At 34.5% G+C, this 27,272-nt stretch overlaps 1 protein-coding gene and 1 non-coding gene across 11 annotated transcripts; both read right to left on the bottom strand.

The window, feature by feature from the left end:
- Positions 1-148: 148 nt before the first annotated feature.
- Positions 149-26,954, bottom strand: RBM39 (RNA binding motif protein 39). 10 transcript variants are annotated; one of them, XM_074317891.2, is made up of 18 exons: positions 26,641-26,953; positions 25,960-26,023; positions 24,148-24,197; positions 20,803-20,878; positions 19,451-19,642; positions 16,942-17,007; positions 16,792-16,845; positions 14,917-15,034; positions 13,940-14,092; positions 11,389-11,526; positions 10,002-10,067; positions 8,829-9,033; positions 8,355-8,432; positions 5,012-5,062; positions 2,876-2,957; positions 1,739-1,844; positions 1,209-1,287; positions 149-1,115 (listed from the first exon to the last, which is right to left on the bottom strand). In XM_074317891.2, exons 3-18 carry the CDS (start codon positions 24,170-24,172, stop codon positions 1,015-1,017), a joined length of 1,590 nt encoding a protein of 529 aa, XP_074173992.1. In that variant the 5' UTR covers positions 24,173-24,197; positions 25,960-26,023; positions 26,641-26,953; the 3' UTR covers positions 149-1,014. The 10 variants fall into 10 exon arrangements, with proteins under 10 accessions (XP_074173992.1, XP_074173993.1, XP_088645294.1 ...); XM_074317892.1 differs by lacking the exon at positions 26,641-26,953 and adding an exon at positions 25,661-25,733; XM_088789168.1 differs by lacking the exon at positions 20,803-20,878 and having other exon boundaries at positions 24,144-24,197; positions 26,641-26,952.
- On the bottom strand, positions 14,598-14,704 carry LOC141568430 (U6 spliceosomal RNA). The gene has a single exon (XR_012491546.2). It is a non-coding gene; the product is annotated as a U6 spliceosomal RNA (small nuclear RNA).
- Positions 26,955-27,272: the final 318 nt, after the last annotated feature.

Below are 27,272 nucleotides of genomic sequence, written 5' to 3'. Positions count from 1 at the left end.
ACAACCTGAGCGCAAGTTTATCCAGATTCTGTATGGTTTAAGAATTTTCCCGAAGAGGCAAACACCAAATAACTACTAAATCAAAGAAACTTACACCCTATTTTCAAGTTTTTATGACTTTAAAACATTTCAAAAATGAAGATTTCTGTGGCCTTTTTAAGAGAATTTTATTTGAGTGGTTCTTACAAAGATTGTTGCAATATGAAAGTCATTTGTTTGATAGAAATATCAAGCTGTCTTGTCAAACACACTGAAGTAACCCAAAAATATATTTCAGAGCTCACAGAGCTTAAAAAGAGCAAAGATTATATGCAACCAGACAAAACCTATTTCTGCATTTCCTATTTCTTGCTCAGACTGCTTTGCTCACCAGACTCACTAAACATCTTGAGGAAATGCAGGGATCATTTTGTTTGGAATCTTAGACACACTAGAACACATATTTACAAAGAAACTTTTACAGATACATTAATTGAAAAGATACCATCCAGAAATGTAATTTTGAAGTCTCCTTTTCTTGCCAATTAATCAGAGTGCAAGATGAGATGTTAATCAAACAGCCCTCTAGCTGTCTTGAATTGCCATTCACTGTGTACTCCAGAAACCTCTGCTAAACCATCAGCCAAATATCAACATTAGTGAAATGTGAAATGTAACTGCTATGTAAAAAGTTAGGTTTCTGAAACATTAAAAACATTATTACATCCCTGTCTGCCTTTTTACATTAAGCACATTTGTTCCTCTAGAGCTATTCCTATAGATCCGTAATGTAATTTTCTACATGTATATTTAAAAGGCAAACAAGAGAACAGCTTTGTATACAGTGGGATTTGCTAGTTAGGGAGAATGAGCACACTGCATTCCTGTTAACATTTTTATTTTTTCAAGATAACAGGAATTGTATACAAATGACAGTAGACCCTTGCCTCTTTATTTTTATCTAAATAAAAGATAACTCAAGATGAATTCTCAAGAAAGAAAAAAAGCTATGTACATAAGGGGCTATATCTTCCTTCATCGTCTACTTGGAACCAGTAGTTGTGTTGCTGTCATAGAATCAGGAAAGAGGTTGTGATAAGTTGGAAGAGGTACATATGCTGCTGTTATCATTTTACCTGTTGAAATAAACAGATATGTGTAGTTTAACATCTTTACTCAGATTAATTAGGCCCTTAATAATAATCAATCAGAAAAAAGATCAAACTCACCAGCAAACCACCTGCCATGCAATGCATTGACAGCAGCAATGGCTGCAGCAATTGACGGGCACTTCACATACACATTGCCCTAAAATATAACCAAAAAAATGTAAGGACATACAACATGGATTTCAAATAGGTTTATTCACACTATAGAAAAACTCACTGCTCTCTACATATTGTTTCATTGGATAGTATGTACAGCTAGAATTTTACTGAAAATGTTTTATTCTCCCAAAAACTTGCCCTGTACTATTTTTTTCTCTATGATTTAAAAACTGATGAAGAATTAATCAAGATACCAGGATTTCATGGCAAGACTTCAATAATAACCAGCAACACTGCTAATGGCCTGGTCTAATAATTATTCTTCAAAGTATCTTCATTTTACAGGGCATATATTTAGTTGGTATGTTAAAACTTCAGGAGGAAAAAAAAAACTCTAAGGAAAGAGATTATAATATGACCCAAGTATCGGTGAAGATTAAGACAAAAAGAGAGTAACATTGTATCTTTGCTTACTAAAAATATCAGAATACCTGAGCTGAATTTTTGTCAACGTAAATATGAATAACTCCTCCATGTTTATTACATTCTTCAATCACATCATCCTTAATCTCTGTATCCCATCCAACTTCTTCTTCTCTGTAAGATAGTATAAAGTTTTATTAGATACTGCTCAAACTTACAAAATGTTACGTATATTCTCATCTATATAGTTTTTTTAAAAATATGCATTCTTTTCATTTAAAAAGGCATCGATGTTAGCAGATGTAGGGTACTAGAGGAAATCAAATAAAACATTTCTAACCCAAGCTTATAAATTTTAACACTAGCATTTGACATCTTTCAAATGACACTTATACTAATAGTTTATCACCATTTCATAGACAAAGCCAATACAAGAATCCAAGCTCTTTCTATAGTAAACCATGAACTAATATAAATGCAAACAGTACGTTATAAATTATTAGTCATTGTATGACTGTTTTGTCAAATAGCTGGTTTATCAAATTAACTGAACAGAAAACCCAATACTTATATTAAAATATAAGCATTGATTTACAAAACCAACAAGATGTGCGGATTGATTAATGAATGGCATTCTAAAATCACTGAGTAGGCAGTAGAAAAGAAATACTCCAAATTCATAGCAAGTACTAATCAAAAAAAGGAAACCTGAAAAGATACTTTTCTTCTATTAGACATTTTGAAATAAGCTTAAAATTTCAAAGCCAAAAACTGGTAGAGAATAAAATGACAATCGAAATAAAAACTAATAGAAGCTTCATACAAAACTACTTAGATTTAAATGGAAGACATAAAAATCTGTATAGCTTTCAATTCAATTCCCATCTTACAAACACAGCCAAAGGAAATAATCAGAAATGTGCATTAAGATTGTGCTAAGAGAATCAGGTATCCCACTTTAGTTGTTGAAATAGCTTATCTTGAAAAAGTTGGGACTTTATTTTTAGAAAGGAAATTAACTTTAAATGTAACCAAAATTCAATTACACACATATCAATAACAAATCAATCCAGAAAGGCAAAAGAGGATCAAAATTGCTTGAACTATGAAATATATTGAAATACCCTAAATGTTAACTTAGTAAAGTTAAATATTAAAGCTTTCAAAATACACCCTTTTGAACTTGACCAAAGTTTATTACTTACGTTTGAGGGTTAAACATGTTAGACAGTTGAAAACATTGTGTTGCAAGAGGTTGAACAGAGGCAGCTGCAGCTAAAGCTGAAGCTAAAAAAAAAAAGAGAGAGAAATCAGTTTCATGGAAAAGGCATCAGAATAGCAAAACCAAAACAGTAAACCCAAAGCCTGAAACTAGGGTAGTCAAGTCAGCCACTTCACTAATTTATCTCATTTAATAATGCTATCAAAGTACGCAATGGTACCCCATTTTAGTTGCCAGAAAACCGGGGCAACCTATTTGAAATAGCTGATCTTGAGAAAAGTTGGGAGTTTTATTTTTAGAAGGATAATTAAACTTTACATGCAACTAAAATTCAATTACACAACTATCGATACAAATCAATCCAGATAGCAAAGGATAAAATATAAGGATGATTTTGTAGGGCTGTTGGAGTTTATACCCTGAGAAGCAGGGGATGATGAAAACACATCTTTAAAATGAAAAATAAATCTATACCCTATTGTATTTCTTAAGTTTCTGCCCATAGATAGTTACACATTTTTAAAAACATATAAACATTATAATAGGATTAAGTTTTAAAAATAAAATGCATAAAACCATCCAAGGATTTGAGATTTAATATCCTAGGATTATAAAACCTATTACAAAATCAAATTAGTGTTTTAAAAATTAGGTCTGTTTTAGCATAAGAAATATTAAAAAGAACAGACTATACAATTATTCACTATTAAAAATAAAAAACTACTGGACACTTAACATTTAGGAGCAACATTTAAAACTCATGTTGATTTTAAGCTTGAAGTGAGCATTTTTCAAGACAGCTTTCTCCATTGTTTTTATGTGATTTACAAAACATTACCAGTAGCTGTTATACAACTCACTCACCGTAATCATAACATTTGACCAAATTTCATTCCAATACATAACAACAAACAAAGCTAAGGACAAAACAGTGCATTAGAAATTATGGTAATTAAACGGTCACCCAAGGAAGAATCCACTGAATAAAAATTATGGCTATGCATGAAATACATCATAAAAAAATGATTGTGACAGAATTACAAATGCTTTTTGCTTATTTTTCACTTCAATAGTTTTCTTTCATAAAGCTTTATATTAAAATAAAAATGCCAAACTAAAAGATGTCAAATTCTGTTGAGGAAAGTTAACAATGCAACCGTGCATGTGTTCCAATTAAAAAATGAAGTCCACTGTGTACCTTATCATAAACACATGGAAGTATGCTTGAAAAAAAAAAACTAGGTCATTACAAAACAAATGACTTTATTTTTCCACTTTCTCAAATTAGCTATAATATACTATGAATAATGAAAAATATTTAGAATATGTATGATAGAAATATTCCGGCTTAACCTAGATAAATGCAGAACACAATGAATTCAGCATAGAAATATAGTTAACAGGAAAACCCACTAATTCTTTTTAAAATGTTAGGAAAAAAAGGATTGAGTACAATTGTCCCCTTTTCTGGAAAAATTACACATTTAATTCCTGACTCTCAAGTAACATGGAAGACCTTTCTCATACATTAATAGAATCATTTCCTTAAATGACTAAGTATACCCTATAAAAGATGGATACTGAATTTGTTCAATAGCAAATTGCTCTATCAAATGGCAGATGTTCACATAGCAATTAAAAACAAGAAAAAAAAATCACCTACTTTATATATTGTTTCAATCTCTGATATCTGCATGCAATTTAACCTAGGTAATTTTCTTGTTATTTGGTACTACTGGAGTTAAGAGTCAGTTTTTCCTAATCTTATATTAAGTTCACAGACTCTTCTGTTCTAAAAAGTTTGTCTAGTAAAATGACAAATTTAATTTTCTGACTTCTACATAAAACTTACTAACAATCAAAACACAAAAATAAGCATACAAGGCTGACAATAATTCTAAGCAAGCTAAAGCAAAAAAATACACATTTTAATTTTTTTATCTATGCAACTGTAGTATTTTGAATTAGGCCTTCTGAAACATTACCAGATAGCTTACTGTATATATACCATTATGTCATTCTGCCAAAATTGGGTCCAAAATACAAACTACAATAAATATAAACAACTATGTCTTGCTACACATACCTATTTCAAAGACAAATAAAAAACTCAACTCACCTTCAGTCTGTTGGGAAAGTCTTGTTTGCAAATCTATAACAAAAGAGAATTCTACAGCTCAGTGCAGGAACAATGAAGAGCCTCAACTAACAGGGTAAATGTCAGGAAAGCATTAATAAAAGTGGACTACAGTAGCAGGGTTTATGAAAATGAACTTTTATAGTAAAACCTGGCAGCCAAACCTCCTTCCCCATTCCTCATTGACAAGGCTTTGGGGCCTTATTTCCTCCTGTCCTAGAAAACTTACTTATGCCTCTCTCTTCCTATTCCTCGTACTCTTCCATATCTCAAATGCATTCCCTATACTACTCTGCACACGGGAATAATGGGAAATGGGGAAAGGGAAGCACACCGGTCAGAAAATACATGAAAACCCTGATCTTGAGAATTCAATTCCAAGTACTTGGGATATTCAACTATTTATTGTTCTATCAGTGACAGTAAGCATTTTAAACTTTCAAAAGTTTATTAAAAAACAGTAATCCCTGCAATAGTACACATCAAACAGGTGTAAACACTTTCACTAATCTATCAATTCAGTAGTATGAATAATCACTACTGGGTGAGTCACCATTCTAATTATGTGTATATACATCATTTTTAAAGTGGTTTTAAGATTCGACTAGTCAAGTCCAGCCCAGAAGGTGACAGTTTTACTGGGGTCTGGTATCATGGCCTAGCCTGGAAATATAATGAAGCAGGAAAAATCTAATTGGGTTTACCATAATCTATGAAGTACAAGAAAATTTAAGCATCTGGTCAGTATTAAAAATAAACAGAATGGGAATTTTTACCAATATATTTCCTCTTATAATCAACACTTTACACTGAAAAGGAAGTTAAGTGAAAGCTGCTATTAAGTGAAAACGGCAACAAGTCTGAACAGTAAAGAAAATGCCAGTGTTGAAAAGCTATCTTCAAGTTCAAAAGTTACAGAAATACACAATATAAAAATTGTTTAGATTCAGTACCTAATTCTCATTAACATATGATTGAACTGCAACATTTAATACCATTTGGGATTCTTGCCGAGTACAGAAAATGATTATAAAACATGGTCAAAAATGAAAAGGGACCTGCAGCCCAAGTTACATTGGGATATAAGTATACCTGGGTCCTAGGTGCTCAAAATTGGCATCTCAGAGTTGAAGAAATGTAACTGGTGTATACTGAAGGAACTTGAAGATATGACCATAGGAACACTGTCAATAAACTTTAAATTATAACAAAATTTGTCTTTTTCCTAAAATGGGAAAAAATGTATAAATATCAAAAATCCATGCTCTTTAAAGTGTATATAAATCCCTATCAAAATGTTAAAAGTTGTAAGTTAGAAAACAAAGCATGGGTTTCATAAAGGTAAAGATCCTATCTTAGGATCTGAAAAAAAATGTAAGTATTAGTGATGACCCATCCTTGGTTTCAAAAAACAGCTTTAAAGGACTCAGGGGACAAGGGCCTCAATCACATGAACACTCAATAATTAATTTCAACAAGGAATGTATGAGCTTTTAATACTATCTGGAGAAAAATACCCAGCTACATAAATATTTACCTAAAAACTCAGTGATTCTTAACTCAGCAATACAATTTATGCGAAGTGTAAGAAAACAAACTTTTAAATCATGTCAATGAACACTAACAAGGGGGAACATAACAAATACACAGATAATTAAATGGCTATTTTCAGCAACCCTTGTGGACGTTTCGAATTTTAGTTAATCACAGTAACATAAGCTACACAGTGAATGTGCCCAGGGAGGTGTGGTCATATATCATGCATCATAGGAGAAATAATGACTGAGGGTAGTAACACTAACATTGAAAAGTCTTCACCTTCTTCAATTAGATCAAGATACTGTTTATGAAGATCAAATCAACGTATTTGATACAGCATCCAGAATACAACCTAAGATTGTTTAGAAATCAATCATATGTCATGGCATCAAATCTTTGAAGGCAAGAACAAATCTTGTTCACTAGCCTTTAGTGAATTACCTAGAAATATGGTAAACAATCAAACATTAAACATTTTCTAAATTATTGAAAGAATAACCTGAACAATGGGAAGTAATACAAGGACAGCTTTCGGATTAAATAATTTTTAAATCACAGACGGATTTATTTGTGGAAGTGATGGGTTTCTTTTAATATCTTCAATTATAGCAAGTGGTATCTATGACTACATCACTATAAAGAAATTAAATGGCTAATAGTTGTTTAAAAAGTAAAAATTAAATGTAACAATGGTTATGCTTTTTCTTCTCATAAGGATTCACTTGGCATGGTTTTGTCAGAAATTTTAGAGGATATTTTATCTGTCAGATTGCAAAATAAATCATCCAATTTGACAGAAGCACAGGAAATTAAAGACAGATTTCCTAAAGGTATTCAGAAATGTATGGATATCCACTATGGAGAAGCCCCCATCTATAAATAATAAATAATAATGTAAAAGCAGAAATGATCCTCTCCATTAATTAGATATAATGAACTTTCAATTTAAAAGATCAAGCAACCACATGGACTTTTATATATTCAGATGCAGTATCATCGTATCTCATTTTTTACATATTGTCAGTTTCATTTTATAGATAAGATCAAAGGACCAATTCATAATAGAAATTGCCATACTTTCTTGGGATAAGTATTTCCTGTCATACGTCCACAATACCAATGGTGCTTAGATGTTCTAAAAGCAAGTATTCGACATTTCAAAATTAAATGTTATCCTAGCTTCTAGTTATCGGATAAAATCAAGGTTTATAAAAGAAAATCCATGTAATTAAAGTAAGTCGTGAAAGAGGAAGACAGTTTTTCACGAAGTGAACCCCTTGCTGCATAATTATCACAAACTATCAATTCTCTCCACCCTTCGTGCCATCTCCAGGAACTTCGTTCCCTAACTCACCATCTCAAAATAATATGTACTATTTAGGAGAGCGGTTTACTCTTCTCTTTTGGTACTGCAATTACTTTAATGGAGCTCGATTTAAAGGCCTCTTGTAGTTTCCTGAACTTAAACATTACAAAGAAACTTCTTTAAATCAATTATCAACTTTTTGGTCTTTAATTAAAAGTGATGTATTTTAAAAAGGTCTAACTTACAGCAATTTCAACTAAAAATTAGTGTGCAGGGTTCAATAGTAATACCCTGACAACTTATTAGTTACTGGAAAATTCTGTTCTATATCTCCACTTCCTTACACACTCTTGAAATTTATAGGCCAGAAGTACTTGATGAATTGAATTCTCTGTAAGTCCTTTTAAATGCAAAAATTTGGCAAATTTTCGAATTAGGTGAAAAAAAATGATTTCAAATTAGAAAAGATTCAATTCCTACCTGCCACAGCACCAAATGCCAAAGAGCCACTCATCTGTAGAGCTTGCTGTGCTGCTGGTGGGATCTGCAAACCCGTACCTGTAAAAGAATAGGTCTTAAAGTCCTTACTATGTTAAGAGCAGAAAACATAGTTTTCTGAGTGTTTACTACCAAAGTCACTTCACTAAAAGAAATTTCAAGTAGCATATAGTGTTAAGAACTGTAACTAAATTTATTGTGTGAAGATACAATTTTTACAGAAAGCAAAAGGAATCCTGTAACATACGCTATAGTACTCAAAATGCACCACTATCAAATAGATTCCTTTAGAACGTTAAGACAAGGAATTTCCTTCCATCTATGAAACTATACACGTGTTACCCAAGGATGTCAACTCCAAAATAAGAAACCCTTTTCCATTTGTTAGTCTACATGGTTCCCTTTCTCATTACCGTAACCCATAATAAATCATTCACAACACTCAGAAAAACTTACCCTCTGCAAGTCTTGCCATTAATTGGAGACGACCAGTTGTTCCCAAATCAATTCCAGTCCTTTCCAGTTCATCACTGTCCAAAAATGAGCTAGCACTGGAAGCATCAGTACGTTCAGTAACATGGCCAACTTTCATTGGCCTTCCTGCTAGCTCAAATCCATTAAGTTGTTCCAAAGCCTTCTTGGCACATTCTGAATCAGAAAACTGTATAATTGAGAGAGGGGATTTAAAAAAGTCCAGTGTATTAGTTCACATATGTAACCAAGGTAAGGAAATGTGTACTTGTTAAGTCTAGTAATAATATAATAAGACCCGGTCTTATATTAAAATAAGCCCCGGTCTTGTATTAATTTTTGCTCCAAACAACGCATGAGAGCTGATTGTCTGGCTAGGTCTTATTTTCAGGGAAACATGGTAAAACAAAATGTTAGTGAGTAAACAGTTTTATAAGTAAGTTTTCTCCTTCCACCAGCACATATTAGGAAGATAAAATCCTTGTGACCAATAAAATAGATTCTCTACCACTACAGAACAGGTTTAAATTTTATGGAACTTTGGATATTAAGACAATTCTAAATTCTTGATTAAAACTGGGACCTATCTGTATCTTAAAGTGAAAATATGTTTCTAGGATCTTACAACATTATAAGATCATACATTTTAAAAATTGCTATTACGTTACTGGATTGTACCAGGAAGTAATAGACAAAGAGTCTACTGTTAAAAGGGCAGGCACCTCTATTCACAATCATTCCAGCTGCCACCTCATACCCTAACCAAAAGCACTTTTAATAAGGCATCCCTGGTCACTGTGGTAAGTTGTGTTCATATAAAAAGAATTTTAGGTAAAATGGAATTACAAGGGTCCTTCTTCATTCAACTGACAAGATGTTATTAAGAGCCAGAAACTGAAGACATCATATCAAGTCAGAGACTTCAATTATACAGAGTTGGCTAAACAAATTGACGACATACAGGATAATAGTAAAACTGGTTAAACAAACTTTCACATTTAGGGGACACTTATTGCTACTAGGAAATGGCTATTAAGGGCAAGCTAATTTAAATATTAATCATTCTTCCTTCCTCGTTTCCAGTAACTAATGAAGCTTTACTATGCTGCTTAGATCAAAAATGTTTAAGTCATAATATTAATCATAGTATTTCTTTACCGTAATAAATCCGTATCCCTTGGATCGACCTGTTTCACTATCCATCATGAGCTGTATACTTTCAATCTAAAAAAAAAAAATATATATATATATATATATATATATATATATACATATGTTAAAAGGATAGGGCAAATTTTTATTCCTCAAAATATGTTTAAAAAATCTCCTCTCCCCCTAAAAAATAATTGAAAACATACCACAATCCCTAATGCCCCCCAAAATCTTCTAAAGGCCTAGAAACTTCCTAAACAAGAAGTCATGTACTGGCGAGCTGCAAGAAATCTCAACACTTAAGTCTTTTGGCTCAAAAACGCATCACAAAAACCTAGTCCTTTGTAAAATACAATTAGGAGTTAGAAACAAAATCAACGTCGTTGTTTCCTTTCCATTATGTTAACAACTGAAAATTAATTCTCAATACCAGACATGATGAATTGTGCCAAATGTTGAATATTCAAACATTGGATGTGGCTAATGAATGCACAACTCTGAATATAATAAAAAGCAGTTAATTGTTCACTTTAAATGGGTGAACTATATGGTTTATGAATTACATCACACTATCCCAATAAAGCTATCCATACATAGAAAGCATGAAAAATTAAAACACAGCACCCATATGTCAAATTTCTTCATGTTCTGGTGGTTTCAGAAATGTATTCATTTTGTATTGACTGACCAGACCAATCAATTATGATTTATGTACCATTGTATGTATTTCCAATAAATAAAACACCCACAATCTCAACACCCTAACATTTACCATTATTGACACTTAAAACAGTTTAACAAAGAGGATCAGTGGGGTGGGGTAGGGTAGTGCAAGAAAGCAATAAAAATATCCAAGGGCAATGAACATCAGTGAAGGTACAGCAGGAACCCAGATTTTTATTCATGGCCACATCATGAATCTTTTAAACCAGAGCACAGCCTATTATTAACACTTATTCTAAAACAAAATGTCTATTCTAAAATGAAGACTAACTGGACAGAAACAAAACAGTCTAATTATTCTTGAATTTAGTAGAGAAGCCTCTCTACATACCCCTAAAATTTTCAGTAAGAGCACCCCCCCCCAAAAAAAAACACCAAGGGAAAAATATCTCTTGCTCCAAATGCACAGTACATTCACCATTCATGTTGATTTTTAAAAAACAATTGATTCTAATACTCATGCATTTCACTGTAGCACTGTATCTTCAAATAATATCTTCTTTCAGGGAAACTATCTTAATCTAAATTGTCACAAAAACCTTACAGAAAGACTCTCCCCCATCTTAATGTTAATCTTAGAAATATGACGAAGCCGATATACAAAAATTATTATGCAGTTATATTTGGATCACGAACCTATCAAGGATCCATTGAGGAAATTGGGACTTACCCTTCCAAAAGGCTCAAAGATCCCCCGAAGCATATCTTCAGTTATGTTAAAGTGTAATGAGCCCACATAAAGCCTCATAGGTCCAGCACTTCCCTTTTGCAGATTGTTTGCCATTGCTGCAGCTCTGTTTTTTTCTGCCTACAAATTAGGTAGGACAAAATGCACATCACGCAGCACTAAAACAAATCATTTTAAACAGAGTAATAAATCCCATTTTTAACTTAGGTTTGCTTAATGATGAAGTCAAAGGTTAGTGACGAAATTATGCTAAGTGTAACAGTCACACACAAAAGGACAAATTGTGTAATTCCACTTACTGTTACTGTTATTAATGGCATTGAACTATACATGATTAAAATTACTAAATTTTTAAACAAAAATTGTTTTACTTAATGTGATGTTTTTTACCACAATAAAAACATTTTTAAAGTTTTAAGACACGCAAAAGTCATATACTGAGCAATCATACAACGCATTTCATACATAAAATGAAATCAATCATAAAACTACATTATGCCATCTGATGCATCCTGGTATCAGACATGCTAACGTAGAAAACAAGATTATTTCTTGGAATCGTTAAGTCCATTCATTATTCATTAATGTACTCTCAGATCAGTTACTCAAAGTACAGTACACAACTGTCATAAAGGGGCTCTGCCAATATAAACCAAATTAAACCTTTCAGTTCAGCTGTCATTTATTCCAAAGCAAGTACTTATCAAAATCAATAGTTCTCAGTTTATATTCTGAAACAAGCTCCTTTTCTTACAACAGACTGGCTACCTTCAGTAGTATATCTCAACAGGTTAAATGACTTCAACATGTAATTTGATGCTTCTCAGCCCTCTGTCAAGTCAATCTACACACTATTAGGTCTGTCCTCATCTATTATAGGAAATGAACTGAGCAATGATTTTTGCCAATTTCCTAACAATTACTTTCCTATTGTTTACATATAATCAAGTGATAAATACCCAATGTTAACTACTCCTAAAATAGGACCTGTTACCAACTTTTAGAGGTGACAGAGCTAGTAATTTGATCGTTACATAAGCTTGTTAGCAGTGAAACTGCAACTTCAAGTCAGATCTGTTACAAAGCTTATGCATAAATTTATAATATTATGTTCAAGTTTGATGAAGTAACCAGATTACTTAGGAGTTATGGAGAGTTTATTTCAATGGTTTGAAAAGCAACCAACATGACTATTCAGTCAGTGAATAGCACAAAAGCACGAACAGGTACTTTCATATTATATACTTAATAGATTGATACATCCCAACTTTCCACATCTAAATGAACTAAAATATTAACGCCAATTCTGTAGAGTATCAGCAAAGAGGAATTAAAACACAATTGCAGTTATCTTAAGTAGAAGATATTCTCAAAATTAGTTTGAAATATCTTATTTTCAAGAAATACTAGAACTGGAGTGGCCAGATGGCTCAGTTGGTTAGAGCACAAGCTCTTAACAAGGTTGCCAGTTCAACTCCTGCATAGGATGATGGGCTGCGCCTCCCGCCAACTAGACTGAAAATGGTGACTGGACGTGGAGCTGAGCTGCGCCCTCCACAACTAGACTGAAGGACAACGACTTGACTTGGAGCTGATGGGTCCAAAAATGCACTATTCCCCAATTAAAAAAAGAAATGCTAGAACTGACAGCAATTCAAACTACTCTTAACATTATACATCTTGTAAACATATTCAATTTATTAAAAATGAGAAAATCACTCCATTTGAAAGATTGGGGGGGCCGGCCCGGTGGCTCAGGCGGTTAGAGCTCCGTGCTCCTAACTCCGAAGGCTGCCAGTTCGATTCCCACATGGGCCAGTGGGCTCTCAACCACAAGGTTGCCAGTTCAATTCCTCGAGTCCCGCAAGGGATGGTGGGCTCTGTCCCCTGCATCTAAGGTTGAACACGGCACCTTGAGCTGAGCTGCCTCCCGGATGGCTCAGTTGGTTGGGGCGCATCCTCTCAACCACAAGGTTGCCGGTTCGACTCCCGCAAGGGATGGTGGGCTGTGCCCCCTGCAACTAGCAACGGCAACTGGACCTGGAGCTGAGCTGTGCCCTCCACAACTAAGACTGAAAAAACAACAACTTGAAGCTGAACAGCACCCTCCACAACTGAGATTGAAAGGACAACAACTTGACTTGGAAAAAAAGTCCTAGAAGTATAGTATTCCCCAATAAAGTCCTGTTCCCCTTCCCCAATAAAATCTTTAAAAAAAAAGAAAGATTGGGAAGGGAAAACATGTACTTAGATGCTTCTATCTCCAACTAAGAAATCATCAAAATCAATAAAATTCTAGACCAAGTTCTCAAGTTTTTTTCATGAAATAGTATTTACAACTTCTATTAAAATGGAACAGGATGGGACTGAGCATACACTATTATCAAAGTAATCAAGACAAAGTTTTAAAAAAAAGCTATCTTGAGAACATGACTCGAGGTAGTCAGTGGTGATTATGCAAAGCACATTGCACAACACTAAGCAACAGGTTTCCAGTGCTATGGATTATCAAATTCTTAAGGAAAAAATTTACCTGTGATGCCTGTACTATGATTGGCACTCCTAAAACACGTTGGCCAGTTAATCCTATTGCTAGAGGCACTGAGCTTACATCGACAAACTCCACGTAAGCAATTCCCTTGGAACGTCTTGAATTTCTATCAGAAATCATTCTTACATCTCGAACCTAAAAAGAAAACACTCATCACAAGGTTGTTTTGTGCAATCATCCAGCATGAGCCATTATAGGTAGTAATTTCAAAAAGGGACAAGAGACACATTATTGATGCAGCACAGAAGCCATTAAATTTTTTTTAACAAGTAAATTTGTAGGCTGAATTCTATCTTCTATGGTTTTTTAAAAATTAGTTTCAGGTGTACAAAACAATGTAATAAACATTTACACACCTCACAAAGTGATAACCACCCCCCTAATCTACTATCCCTGACATATACAGCTGTTACAATTCCATTGACTCTATTCCCTATGCTGTACTCCACACTCTATGACTATATATTACAGTTGACATTCAGTATTATTCAGCTTCAGCCTCAGGTGTGCACGGCAGTGGCATGTACACCGTCCATGAAGTGGTCTCCCTATTAAGACAAGTGCCTATCTTACACCCTACAAAATCTTTACGTTACTAATTATATTCCCCAAACTTTCTTTCATATCCCCATGGCAATATTATGGTTATTAATTTCTGCTTTCTAAGCGTGTCATCCTTGCGCAGGGGCCATGCTAATCTTCTCTGTATTGTTCCAATTTTAGTATATGTGCTGCCTAAGAGAGCACCTACCTTCTATCTTGGTGAATACATGGTAACATTTATCAACTCCAACACTATTAAACTTTGAGGCAAAACAAATGTTACCAAAAATAAAGTCCCTAACTAAATTCTACAAGATTTGGTGGTCAGGTGTCTTCTCACTCTATCTGCCAGCTAACAATTACTAAAATGTTTGCAATTTCCATTTATTTGATCGCCCTAAATAGGCTAAGATTACCTTTCCTACTGTAGAGAAAAACTCTTCCAGATCCCTTGGCCGAATTCTTGCTGCCAGCTGCATGCAGAAAACTGTCCTAGCATCTCTTTCCTCAGGAGTTAGATTATCAATAGGTTCCCTACCAGGAGTAAAAGAGGTAAAATTTGTAACTTACTCTTTTTAAAGTACATTTTTAATAAACACAATAAACTTTATCAGAACTAGTTTGTTAGTACCCCCAAGCCAGATTTATACAAAATGTCCACAAAGTAATTCAATGTGACTCAATTCCTTGAACAGAATGATAGTTTACTAAATGTTTCTTCTAATATTTTACAAGGTATCAGGACAAAAGTCCACTGGCCTCTCAATTGTACAAATGCTAATTTCTCCAGGATGATAAAAGGCCAATCAGAAGCCTGAGCATTTAGTAATAACAGGAAATAACACCTGACAAGCCACAAATTGGACTAGTCCAAAGTTAGTAGAAACGATGATTTCCCACAACAAAACCATAAAGTGAAATTAAGTTTGATAATCACAAATGACAAACTTGAGAGTAAAACACCAAATGACAAAAACTATTTGATTCTAAGAATTGTTCTATTTAACAAATTTATTTAACAAATTTAGATATATAAACAACCAGTAAGCTGGTTGTTCATTAGAACAGATTTTACTTAAGACTGCAAATTAGTATCCAAAGAAATGTTTTTTGATGGATACAGAACACATAGACAGTAACCATAAGCAAATTTAAAATAAAAAGCAGGAAATTATCTAGACAAATAGTGGGATTCAATTTATTCATTATTACAAATAGCCTTACACTTCTGAATTTATAGAAGGAATTAAAGTGCTCAAATAAGGGAGAGAAGTACAAGAGCACAATAGATGAAATTTAACTGCATAAATTTCAAAGAAAATATAAGAGCATGTTAACAGTCCCTAATACAAAATATCATTAAGATTAGGTTCTAAGTGAATCCTTAAAGAAATAAGCATAAACATGCTCTTATCCACACTCTGGACATTCTCAGGAAGTACTTTTGAAATACTCCATCTACAAAACTCTGATACATCCCCTTGAGAAATCAACAAGTGACTTTAAGCATATTACTGTAAAACAGGTACAAGGCTGGACTACATCCAGACGAGAATTAAAAAAAGTTCTTATAAAACTAAATATTAAAGAGTAAAAACATCAGTATCTGTTACAAAGAGAGCTTTTAAAATCATTAAGTTTTTACCAACTCCTAGAATCAGAACATACTAAATAACAGGATAGAGTCAAAGCTAAAAATGCCCTTTAAGCAAGCCAGAAAGAACACCAGTAAACAACGCTACCATATGACAAAATGTTGCTTGAACCAAAATGGTAGATTAGACAGATTAAGCCTTATGTTTATTTAAAAGGAAAATAAACATTTAAGAATGTATTTGGATCAAATATCAAAAACCAGTCAATTTGGTTAAGACTCTGGAAATTAAATACTTTTTCTCAGGGAAGAGATTTGCAAAATGGTAAAACTCATAATTGTTATAACTACTTTCCCACATGAGGCCATTTCAATAACTCAAATTTATTAATTCCAAAGGTCAATTTATTGAAATGTATTTAAAGATTTCGGTAACTACTACTGAAATTTTTTAATTATAAAAGGGAAATAAGATTACATGTAGTATCTGCACATTAAATGATTAATTATTGCTCCACTCTTCATTAATATGAAATTAAAATGAAAGCTATTGAAAATTTAGAAGTAAACACTGATTTAACAGTACTACTACAAAAGGAATCAAGACTTAATATGGTCCAAATTGCACAGTATCATTAAATTTAGTTGTAGCATAAAAGCTAAAAGCTCTAAAGAAAGAAATAGGGACAACAGCTACCTCACAGGGCTCTTGTCTTTTCTGAATGGACTTTTGCTTCGGGAGCGTCGTCTGCTGCAAAGTTAAAAAGTTTCAGAAGTTACCCAAACAAGTACAACACATTAGTTCCTTGAAAAACAATTTAAACAATTCAGAAGTATGTTTAAAAACCTTAATTTGATGCTATGAGGCAACCCAATCTTTCCTCGGATGGCACTGTTAAATTTTGGTCCGGAGCTAAAAAGGAAACACAAAATTACACTAGTTACAGGTTTAGGGTCTTGCTAAGATCACGTTCATGTGTTCTCCAGCAAGCTGAACATTGTTTAAGCCATTTCTTTTCCACCTCAATTATGAAGAGGAAGGAGGCTTTTTCTCTTAACTCTTTCCCAGGCAAACTGCTCTTGCAGTTATCCATCCTGGATTACTGAGAGGTGCCAAAACCAAAGGTTACAGCCTCAAAATGTTTTAAATTCGGAGAATGCTCTTATTTTTAGTCTATGGTTTTGAAAAGTTATACATTTATGAATACATTCTTGAAGTTTAAAGAACACATAGAAGTGAAAATAAATCCTCCTGAACTTCTTTCACACCAGGAATAACTATGGTGTGCATCTTTACACATCCTTTCTCAGGGACATACATGTGTTTACACATACATACGTATACAATATTCATGTTTTCTTGTTTAAGGGACTTCTTTTACAAAAGGGACTAAGTCTTTATATAACCATGAAACTCCAATTTTTCCATTTAACAGCAAGTCTCAGGCACTATATAAAAAGCACATTCTGCATATCATACTTCATCCCCTTGTGGCAAAATATTACGTAGAAAAGATGTAAAGGAAGTTCATCAATTCTTCAGAAAATTCTTTTTTGAGGACTCAACATATTAAAGGAGCGTTTTTTTAAAAGATCAAAAGGGCAAATATTCAAAAAGTTTTATTCTGTATTCTAAAAAAAATTCCCAAAACTGCTGGACCTTTTATTTTGAAAGACCAAACTAACTTAAAGGGATAGTCAGATGTCCCTTAGTGCTCATCCTGTTATTCTTTTCCAGAAGGGTAGCAAAATGAAATAATTATCTATCCAAATATGGTCTGTGACCCACATTTGGATTCATTTTCATGAACTCTACACGTACCTACAACCTCAAAGCAGTTCCAAATAAATTATTTTGTATTAAATGGGTCCTTTGCAATTCAAACTAATAGTGATATAAGGAAGTACATTTACCAGATTAAGTTCAAATGAGAATGTACAAATAGTTTCTTTCCCCTTATTATAGGCTCAGTTTTTACTTCCATAGTTTAAAACTAACCTAAAACCAAATGTGAGAACTAAATCATTTTTAAGTCAGACCAGGATCATAAGTTGACTTCAAGTACTTGTCACTCACGAGGAAACTGTATTCAGAATTTATTAAGGTAATTCTTTTTCCTCTGATTTAGTTCATTCTGGTAAAAAAGAATGCAGTAAATTTTGATAAATTGGACAAAAAGCAAAGTATTTTCTAACAGAGCATTCAGAATTAAGAGAACATTGTCGTCCCTTTAAGCTCTTAAAAAGTGTGAAATAACAGCTAGGAGGAACTTAGAAAACAAGTTCAATTCCTTTCATTTTAAAGATTTAAGAGCCAGAATCAATTCAAAGTGATACTAACTTTAGTGGCTTCAAATACCAAAACATTTCATGAATAGTAGTTATGGTGGGTGCTTTATTTACATTCTCTTACTTAATGCTCGTTACAGTTTATGTCAATTGCTACTTCCTTAAAACTCGAGGAAAAAAGCTTAAAGGGTTAACTTGCCCACGTGAGAGTCAAGGTTCTGATTTAGCTGTTTGTCTTTGAATTCCATCTTCAACCATTCAAGTTTTAAAGTTAGAAGTGTTAATTTTAATATATCCCATAGTTTATAATAGTTATGTTAGGAAAGAACGTGATAAAATACTAAGGATTGCTAGAGTCAATCCTTACTTAAGTGTTGCAAGAAAACTCTTACCAATTATTAATATAGCTGAGTTTTCAATTACTATAACGAAACTTGTTTTCATCTTAAACAACCATATCCAGGTTTCCATAATGATTTAACCTTCAAAGCATGGTTGGTGCTTTATTTAAAAAACCTTAATACAAGCGATGTGTGTGGTGTGTGATGAACCTCCGAAATGATCATTATCCAGGAGCATACACCAAATTCACAAAGGGTCTGTCATTTCAGCTAAAAACAGCCACACAGACAAGATTAGCTAATTACGTATTTAACTAAAATGTACATATTTGTAACTTGTATTCATCTGAGCTATAAAATTTTAAATAAATATATGTTCAGTAAATATTAGTTCACACACCTTTAAGCTTTCAAGTATTTCGTACTACATCTTTTTTTTTTTTTAAAGGACTCTTGCTTTAGTCTAGTTTGGACTGGCATACTATTCTTTTTAGATAGAATATTTTTAGATGGAACATCAGAAAATCTGTATGCCTAGCAAAACAAAAGTTATCTATTTGTCCACACTATTTTCCACTTTACTAGTCTTTTTAATGTCAATATCCTCAACACTTTTTAACTAATTACATTGAGAAATAAAATTTCACAATTCAAATCATGTAAATTGCTATCTGGATACCCAGAGAATGACTCTCTAACAAAATCATCATAATTATAGTTACATACTAAGGACTTCTGTAGCGGCCTCTGAATCTGCGATCTCGACTTCTTGAGCGACTCCGTCTCCTTTCTTTGCTTCTACTTCGCTTCCTTTCGCGGCTTTTGCTCTTTTTCCTTTCTCTATCTCTGCTTCGCTTCCGTTCCTTACTTTTACTTCTTTTTCGTTCATGACTACGACTTCTGCTCTTGCTTTTTTTCCTCCTGAGAAGAAAAAAAAAAAATCACCATTACCTTTCTGGTTTAAGATTCTGCCCAAATATACTTCCTTTTATGGTCAGAAATTTTATCTTTTTATAAATTTATTTTGCTAGTTTTACTACCATACAATGATACTTAATCATAGTTGTGGAAAAATAATTCCTAGGTAAAGTAAAACACCACCCAACCTTTGCCTTCTACTATTGAAATTCAGCAGTCCGTTGACAAAGCATCATTTGAAAGCGGGACTTCAATGATCTCCTGAGTCAGCTACAGCTTTAACCAGGAAAGGACTTTTTGGGTAAGTATAGCTCAAAACTTGAACTTTTAAATAAAGTTTGACCATCATATAACTGGCCAAGAAGTATTACTGTAATCCGTAAGATGCAGTAATAAAAATCAAAGTTATAATAGAATATGTTAATGTTTAAGTACTACTGCTGGATCACATATATTTTCATTAAATATAGTAAGTTCTCTTAAGGCAATTTTAACCCAATTTATACATGTAAATATTTTATATTTTCAAAGGGCCATACAAACACCAGTACTTTGGTTTTCATGGGCAAAATTACAAGTAATGACAAAGGACAGTAAAACTAATGCAGTAAAGTGCATTCTGACACTCCTACTAGATTTTACTGTGATCACTTGTTACCTTTTATTTAAAGTTATAATGAGTACACCAGAAAATGGGAGTATGCCATTTTTTATGCCAGTTTATACAAGCCTGTGGGGTGCAATCAAAACCAAGAATCAACATCTATATAATAATTTTTATAAAATCTCAAACTCTGAAAGGTAAAAGAGCCAGTCAGTCATATCTTTGTTAATTTCTATATTCTTCACAGTATACTACCCACTCATTTCATAACTAAATCTTACAGTCTGTACCTCTACATCATCACCCAAATTTTAGAGGTGCCTTCAGATATTTTTTAATATAAATTGAAAGACATTTCAAATAAACTTATTCCACTAAAATGTCAATTTGTAATGGCTAAAAGATTAAACATTTTGACAACTACATCATTTGGAATCTTAATTAGCTGTTTAGTCCTTATCAAAGCAAAGTTAGCACAAGAGCAACTGAAGTCTGCCTCAAAGAACCTGTAAAGCAGGTCATCTTAGAGTGCATTGAAAATAGAAAATGAAGACACCCACCTTCTGGAATCTTGAAACCCACACTCCAATCACAAGGAGATGTAGAGCTTTCCAAGGAGGCAGAAACTTTGTCTAAAATTTCAAGATAATCCACCTGACTGTCAGAAATGTATATGCTAGGTAGCACATGACAGAAAATTAGGCTACACTCATTTATATAGAAGTCATCAAAGCAATGCCCAGAAGGGCAACAAATTAACATTCCAAATTTGTTGCCTGAAAAACCTGACCCTATCTCTTAAAGAATTCCGTGCAGTAGCTATAATCAGAAGTTCTAATTATAATCAATTAGGGGACAAAGTAAAAAGTAACTCCATCTCCTACAAAAAAGACAAAGTTTTGCTCTGCTCATAGATGGTACACAGCAGAGAGGCAGCCAACCTCCCTATTTACCTCTTTTTAAGGCCCAGAACTTATTTCGCCAAAGGAAAGGACTCAAAACTTGGACAGCTAATTTCAACTTAAGGTCTTCCTAGGACTTTTTATAAATGAGTCCCCACCCACATCTGAAGGCAACCCCAGACAGGTAAAGACAGCAACATACTAATGCATTCAGAATATACAGTCCTCTGCATAAAAGCACAGACAAAAATTTAAGGGTGCAAGAAATCAGTATATTTCTCTGTAACAAACTGCAGCTTCAAAGAACATTTATGAAGTTAACTAAAGGGTTATCAAAATCCATACTAATAGTCAAATCCTGTTACAACTTAAAAGGGACTTTCCAAAGTCTTTAGTGCAGTGGAATTTTGTACTGAACATCATTGAAGTAAATGGTCCACTGGGCTGGGCCTTTGGACTTTTTGGTTATATGGCCTCTGCTGTAAAGGTGTTTTGCTATAACTGGATTTGACCTCTTCCATGTAAGAAGATCTAAATTTTAAATGCAAAGTACTCTGGAAAATAAGAAAAAAAATAGAAAAGTCATTTATTCCAAAACTTATAGATAATCCAAACCACAGTAGCCAATATATTTCAACTGTGTCATTTTGTTATCCTTTTTTGAGTAATTCCTGAAGAGCTTAACTGAATGGATGGGCAAAACTGGTTACACTAACAAACATTCCCATGAAGGCAAGCGCAGGTACCTAAAAGGCATACTTTGATGTCTTGCCAAACTCAGGGGTATAAAGCTCTTTTGAAAGTAGGCTGTAATTGATAACAAGTTTGTGTTACATTATAGTTCCTTTTACTACCAAATACAATTGAGTGTATGTACTGAGAATCAGAATTACTATTTTTGAAAAGGAAACATTTACTAGTCACTTTCAATTTCTCAAAATGTGTACTTTCTTTCGACCTTAAAACTGCATCCCAACACTCAATGGCTTTTAAGATGAAAAAATGCAACAGGGCACCTTTCCTTCCATTAAGACACTTTTATACAATTTATACAAAAGATTAAAGCACAAAACACTTTATTTGTTTTATATTGTATCTATCCCTAAACACAATTTTGTTCTAGATAAGTTTCAAATTAATTTGAAAGATTAATTCCCTTCAGAAAAATGGGTGAACAAGGGAACCATTTATTTAATCAGCTCTAATTGAGGGTGGGAAGTCTGACAGAAAAATAATTTGTACCTTTTAGAAGATTCTAGATAGTTGGGAATGTTTTGAAAAGTTCTTCCCTTAAACAAAGAATCCTAGGATCAATCAATTAAAGAAAGTTGTCGATTCTTAACCCCGTAAGACTCTGTATTAGGTAAATAAAGGCCACTAAGCACCAGTCATTGAGAGCTTGATGCTAAATTTCCTTGTAAAAGCTTGGTAGCCTTAATTAGCTTAGATTCAGGATGAAAACAAGTATAAACTGGGGTTAGCAAGAAGTGACTTCTGAGAAAGGTACAACAAAGGTCTGTGCCCAAAACTGTATCCTCATCCTTTTGGCACTTATGGTGAGATCTTTACTCACCCACGAGGCCTCATACCTACATTGGATCATTTTAGTCATTTTATACAAATAGCCCTTCCTAGGTTTTCTTTGGTTTACAGAATTGCGAATCAGAACCATTAATTAGGAAGCAGTTACTTTGGTAAAGGTCTAAAACCAGATGACATTAAACCATGCAATGATTGGTTGATTGTCTCACACCATTAACAATTGAAGACTAAATCCATAACTTCTTATCATTAGTGAAGGAAGTATTAGGTTGGTGCAAAAGTAATTGCAGTTTTTGTAATTGTTTTTAACCTTCTAAACCGCAATTACTTTTGCACCAACTTAATATAACAGTCCCACCCAAGCTTGTACCAGAAATATAGGACATTTTCTACAAATTCTATCATTTGTAATCCATCACATTTTCCGGGAATTACAAGAATAAAAGAATTGCATAGCAAAGCCTGAATAATCCAATCTGACAATTTTCTCATCGTTTTATATTACATCTATCTAACAAAGTTGTGAGGGTGTTGAAATAGTGTATTATGAAGCACTTTTGAGCTCTTAAGAGGAAGAGCCAAAAGAACCAAGTAAATAGCTGTTTTACCATCACTTTTCATTATACACTATGAGGGACACAAACGTGACAAAATGAAATCACAAGGCTAATATAATTTCATGCTTATAACATGACCACGTGATATTAAGAATTTTAGAGCTGAAAGGAAACTCCAAAAATTAATAGGATCCAACCTTATAAAGTAGATATGATTCATACTGTTACTTAGATTTTTGTATACTGGATTCTGTACTAGTCTGTAACACTGAGTTCCTATTTTGGGTTACTCATTTAACTCAAATAACTTGCATCAATACTCAATTTTTTTTTTAATTCCATTCTCACTATTAAGTCTATCAGAGTTTAAAAGCTTAAGACAACAAAAGTCATGTTAGGGGAACGTCAGAAGTACTTAAGTATGCCATAGTGTTATGAAAAGAAGGCCTTTAAGCAGCCAAGAGCTTTAAATGACAGCTCTGAGTCCTTCGGTGACTTAGAACAAACAATATTTTCCATGGCCTGGTTATTTATTACTTTTTCTTCTTCCTAACCCATCTTTAGTGGATACAATAGTTTAGTGGATATTAAGCCCAAGTTAATAAACTTAAAAGACAAGCTCTAACCCAGGAACTCATATCCAGATTGTTATGGATGGACTTGAGGGGAAGGTGTCCTAAAGGTCCCTGAAACCATATGCTGAAATCTAGGGAAAAAGTCCATTGTTTTATATCCTCAAATAGGGTGTCGCGTCCCAAAAGGTAAAGAACCACTTTTCTAAAAGAGGCAAAGAAAGCTTCAGAAGAGAACCTTAGTTTGATGCTTTAGCCACAGGAACACAACTTTAATAAGGTCTCAATCACAAAGTTTCCCCACCCCAGGTCCCTTCTTAAAACTTACTTTTTGCTACGTTCTTCATGGCCATTAGCACTGCTCAACTTGTTCTCATCCTAAGCAGGGTTGATAGAAGAACATCATGAGGACGAAGTGGTAACATTTCAAGTTGTCAAAGGGTAAAGGGAACAGGAATAAGAAAATACAAAACAATTTTAAAACTAATTACTTATTTATAGTTTAACATGGAAGGCTATAAAAAAATTTAGATGGGTATGTGTTTAACCACTTTGTTGCTTACAATTAAGTCATCAAAGTACAAAAATAAAAATGCATATTAACATGTTAAATTTATTTTCTTATATAGTTAGATATTAAGTTATCCAGATTTACAATGTTGAAGTGGTTAAATAGAATTTCTTTAAAACATGAATGAAGTCCTGTTTTGAGTTTTAGTCCATGTGCTATGGTCCCTTTGGTCAGTACCATGGCTCTATTTCTGCCTAAGCCCCAAGTGGCCATGCTAGCAGCCAGCCACTATCGATTTCCTGTGACCGATGCCATTCCTGAGATCTTCGCCCATTTCCGTTGGAGGGTTGGGACTGTAAGAGCTTGATGCCACCTCTGTCACACATCTCGCCCTGAAGCAAACAGGGATTCACACTGCTTTAGTAATGTTGACTCCCAAGAACCCAAGAAAGTCAATTAATAATCCACCAGTCCAACCTAAACATTTCCTACTTCCATACCTGTTTACATGGAACTACATCCACGTTAAACTAAGACACAAGAATCTTAACATTAAAATAGAAAGAAGTCTTCAAGAGTCTAAGCATTACAAACTACGTACACTATTTAAAGCTATAAAGAATTCATCCAAATTGGTACCACATGGTCGTGCTATACACTCCAAAACAAATGTATTATTTTCAAAAGGTTTAGCGCAATGTTTATTTTAAAGTTTGATCACATCAGTTATAGGAGCATAACTACTAACTTACAAAGCCTACAGTTTGTGACACCAGTGATAATGCATGCATACTGCTATTTTCACCACCAACTGGTGAAAGAATGAAAAGACACTACTTTTACTGTGATACTGAAATGGGTCAGACTGTATTAGCCAAAATAATTCCTTTGTAGTTTTTAAGTGTGAAATATGCCAGGGACTAACTAAAAATAAAACAATATGGAGAACAGTAAAACAGTCATCAAGTGACTTTTAAGTTGTGATACTGCCTCTTTTGTTTAAAATTTTTTTCTATTCAGGGATCCAAGAATTTTATTAATTTTTAACTGAGCAGCAGATCATCACCTGCCTGTTTTAATATTTTACCATCACCAGTCTTTTTTATATATATATACATATAAAAAATTTTAAATCTCACCCATTTCTTCTTGTAAGACTTAAAGATTTGCTTGCCACAGACTGGTTATGCTTTGTTATTCTTGGACCCCTGCTATTTTCCCAAACCACTACATTCACCTTTTTGCTATACCAAACTGGAGCTGGTAATTCTTAGTTGAGTCATTTTTACCTAGGGGACCACGGTACAGCGATAAGTCACTCAATTACTACCTTATGATTGACAGTTCACACTGGAATCAAAGGTGAATTCATGGGAGTAGAGGTGAGATATCGTTAGGCAAGTCTACAAAGAGAGATAGATGGGCATTTATTCATCACGCTGAAGTGAAACTACTGCACAATATTATTACATCAATAGCATATATTTACTTTTTGTAAGTTATACGTAATGCATCTCTGATAAGATAAATCAAGAGGGCTCCGGGGAGGTTAGTTTACATTTCAGCAGTAGTTTCGTGAATAATGCTAAATTAAGAAATATATAAACCTCACCGACATGTTTTTCTCACCTTCTTGTAAGGAGCCTCAAGCATTGCTTCAATATCAATATCGTCTGCCATTTTCTCTAAACGCCTATGAAAATAGTAAGAAAAGTAATTCTATGAGTAAATACTTTTCGGTTCTGCTCAATTTCTTTCTTAGACGAATACCCCGAAACTTCAGAAAAACCTTCAAAAGCCCTAGAATGACTAAAATGGCAGGAAGCCCTTTACCAGGTTTGGCAATTAAATCTGAAATATCTCTAAGATCGAGCACACCAAAATAAATGTTCGACTTTTAAAAGCCTGAAATGAACTCCAAAACCTGAAGCTGGGAGCCTCAAGCTAGAGCGCCTTTTTGCGCGCAAAACCCGCGCTGCCATTTTAGGGGTAAGGGAAACTCCCTCGGTTGGGAGGTGTTGTGTGCCATGGCAGCGGTCGGCTGGCGCCATGTTGGGAGGTCGCGGCCAGCGCAGGCCTTGAAGGGACCGGTCGCCATCTGCCCGAGACCTCTCCGGGGTTCATGCCACCCAAGAATCTGAAACCTAAACGACCGAAAAAGGGCGCGGTCGCCGAAATGGAGCCTGTTTCTCGAGAACGTGGCTCCCCCCCCACGTCGCCAAAGACCGCCTATGGAGTGCCCCTCAACCCAGAAAAGAATCAAACCGCTGAAAAGCTCCGAAAATACACCGGTCCGCAACGCTTGCTTACCTGTGAGGGCTTCCGGGCCCCTGCAGTAGTCGTATTCGGAAAGAGGAGGGCTGCTACTGCTACGGCTGCCGCTGTTGCTACTGTTAAGCCGCTAGGCCCGGGCCGCGGTACCGCCCAGCCCCAATTTCGGGCTCCGAGGGCGGATAGGCCCGAGCGAATCTAAAAGAAACAATGGAATTAGAGAGGCCCGCGCGGGAGTGCAGGACGGCGGCTTCGGCAGCTCAGGATCCAACCCTGCGACAACGTCCGCAGACTCCCCGAAATGGCGGCCTCTGCTTCCCCGTACTCACATTCACTAACACACATATACACACACAAACACACGGGGCCTCACAGAGCCCGCAGCACGGGCTCTCGCGAGAAATTGTCCCTAGTTCCAGACTGGAGTCGCCTAAATATCGCGAGATCTAAGTATGGCCCTAGCGACCATGGCCCAATCTCGCGCAATGATTGCGCCACAGATATTACCATCCCCCATTCAGAGAGGCGCCTTTGACTCCTCCCTCTAGATGGGCGTCCATATCTCGCGAGACCTTGCATGTTGCTAGGGCAAAGACAGTTGGTACACTTCCTGTCAATCTTTTAGAAAACTCAACGCTGAGTGGAAGTCGGTTGTCGCCACCTCCTCCTGG

This window comes from Rhinolophus sinicus, chromosome 13, assembly GCF_057876585.1.
Source record: "Rhinolophus sinicus isolate RSI-liver-muscle chromosome 13, RSI-T2T, whole genome shotgun sequence".
NCBI lineage: Eukaryota > Metazoa > Chordata > Mammalia > Chiroptera > Rhinolophidae > Rhinolophus > Rhinolophus sinicus.
This window is presented reverse-complemented; position numbering and strand designations above follow the sequence as displayed.

What these genes read in the sequence shown, in the direction of transcription:
- RBM39 (XM_019733074.3), bottom strand. Translation starts at nt 26,010, where the DNA reads ATGGCAGACGATATTGATATTGAAGCAATGCTTGAGGCTCCTTACAAG. An exon ending in AATGGCAAGACTTGCAGAGG is followed by an intron (nt 8,433 to 8,828) that starts GTAAGTTTTTCT and finishes ATTCTTTTACAG; the next exon opens with GTACGGGTTTGCAGATCCCA. An exon ending in GGCATTTGGTGCTGTGGCAG is followed by an intron (nt 5,063 to 8,354) that starts GTAGGAATTGAA and finishes ACTGAGCTGTAG; the next exon opens with AATTCTCTTTTGTTATAGAT.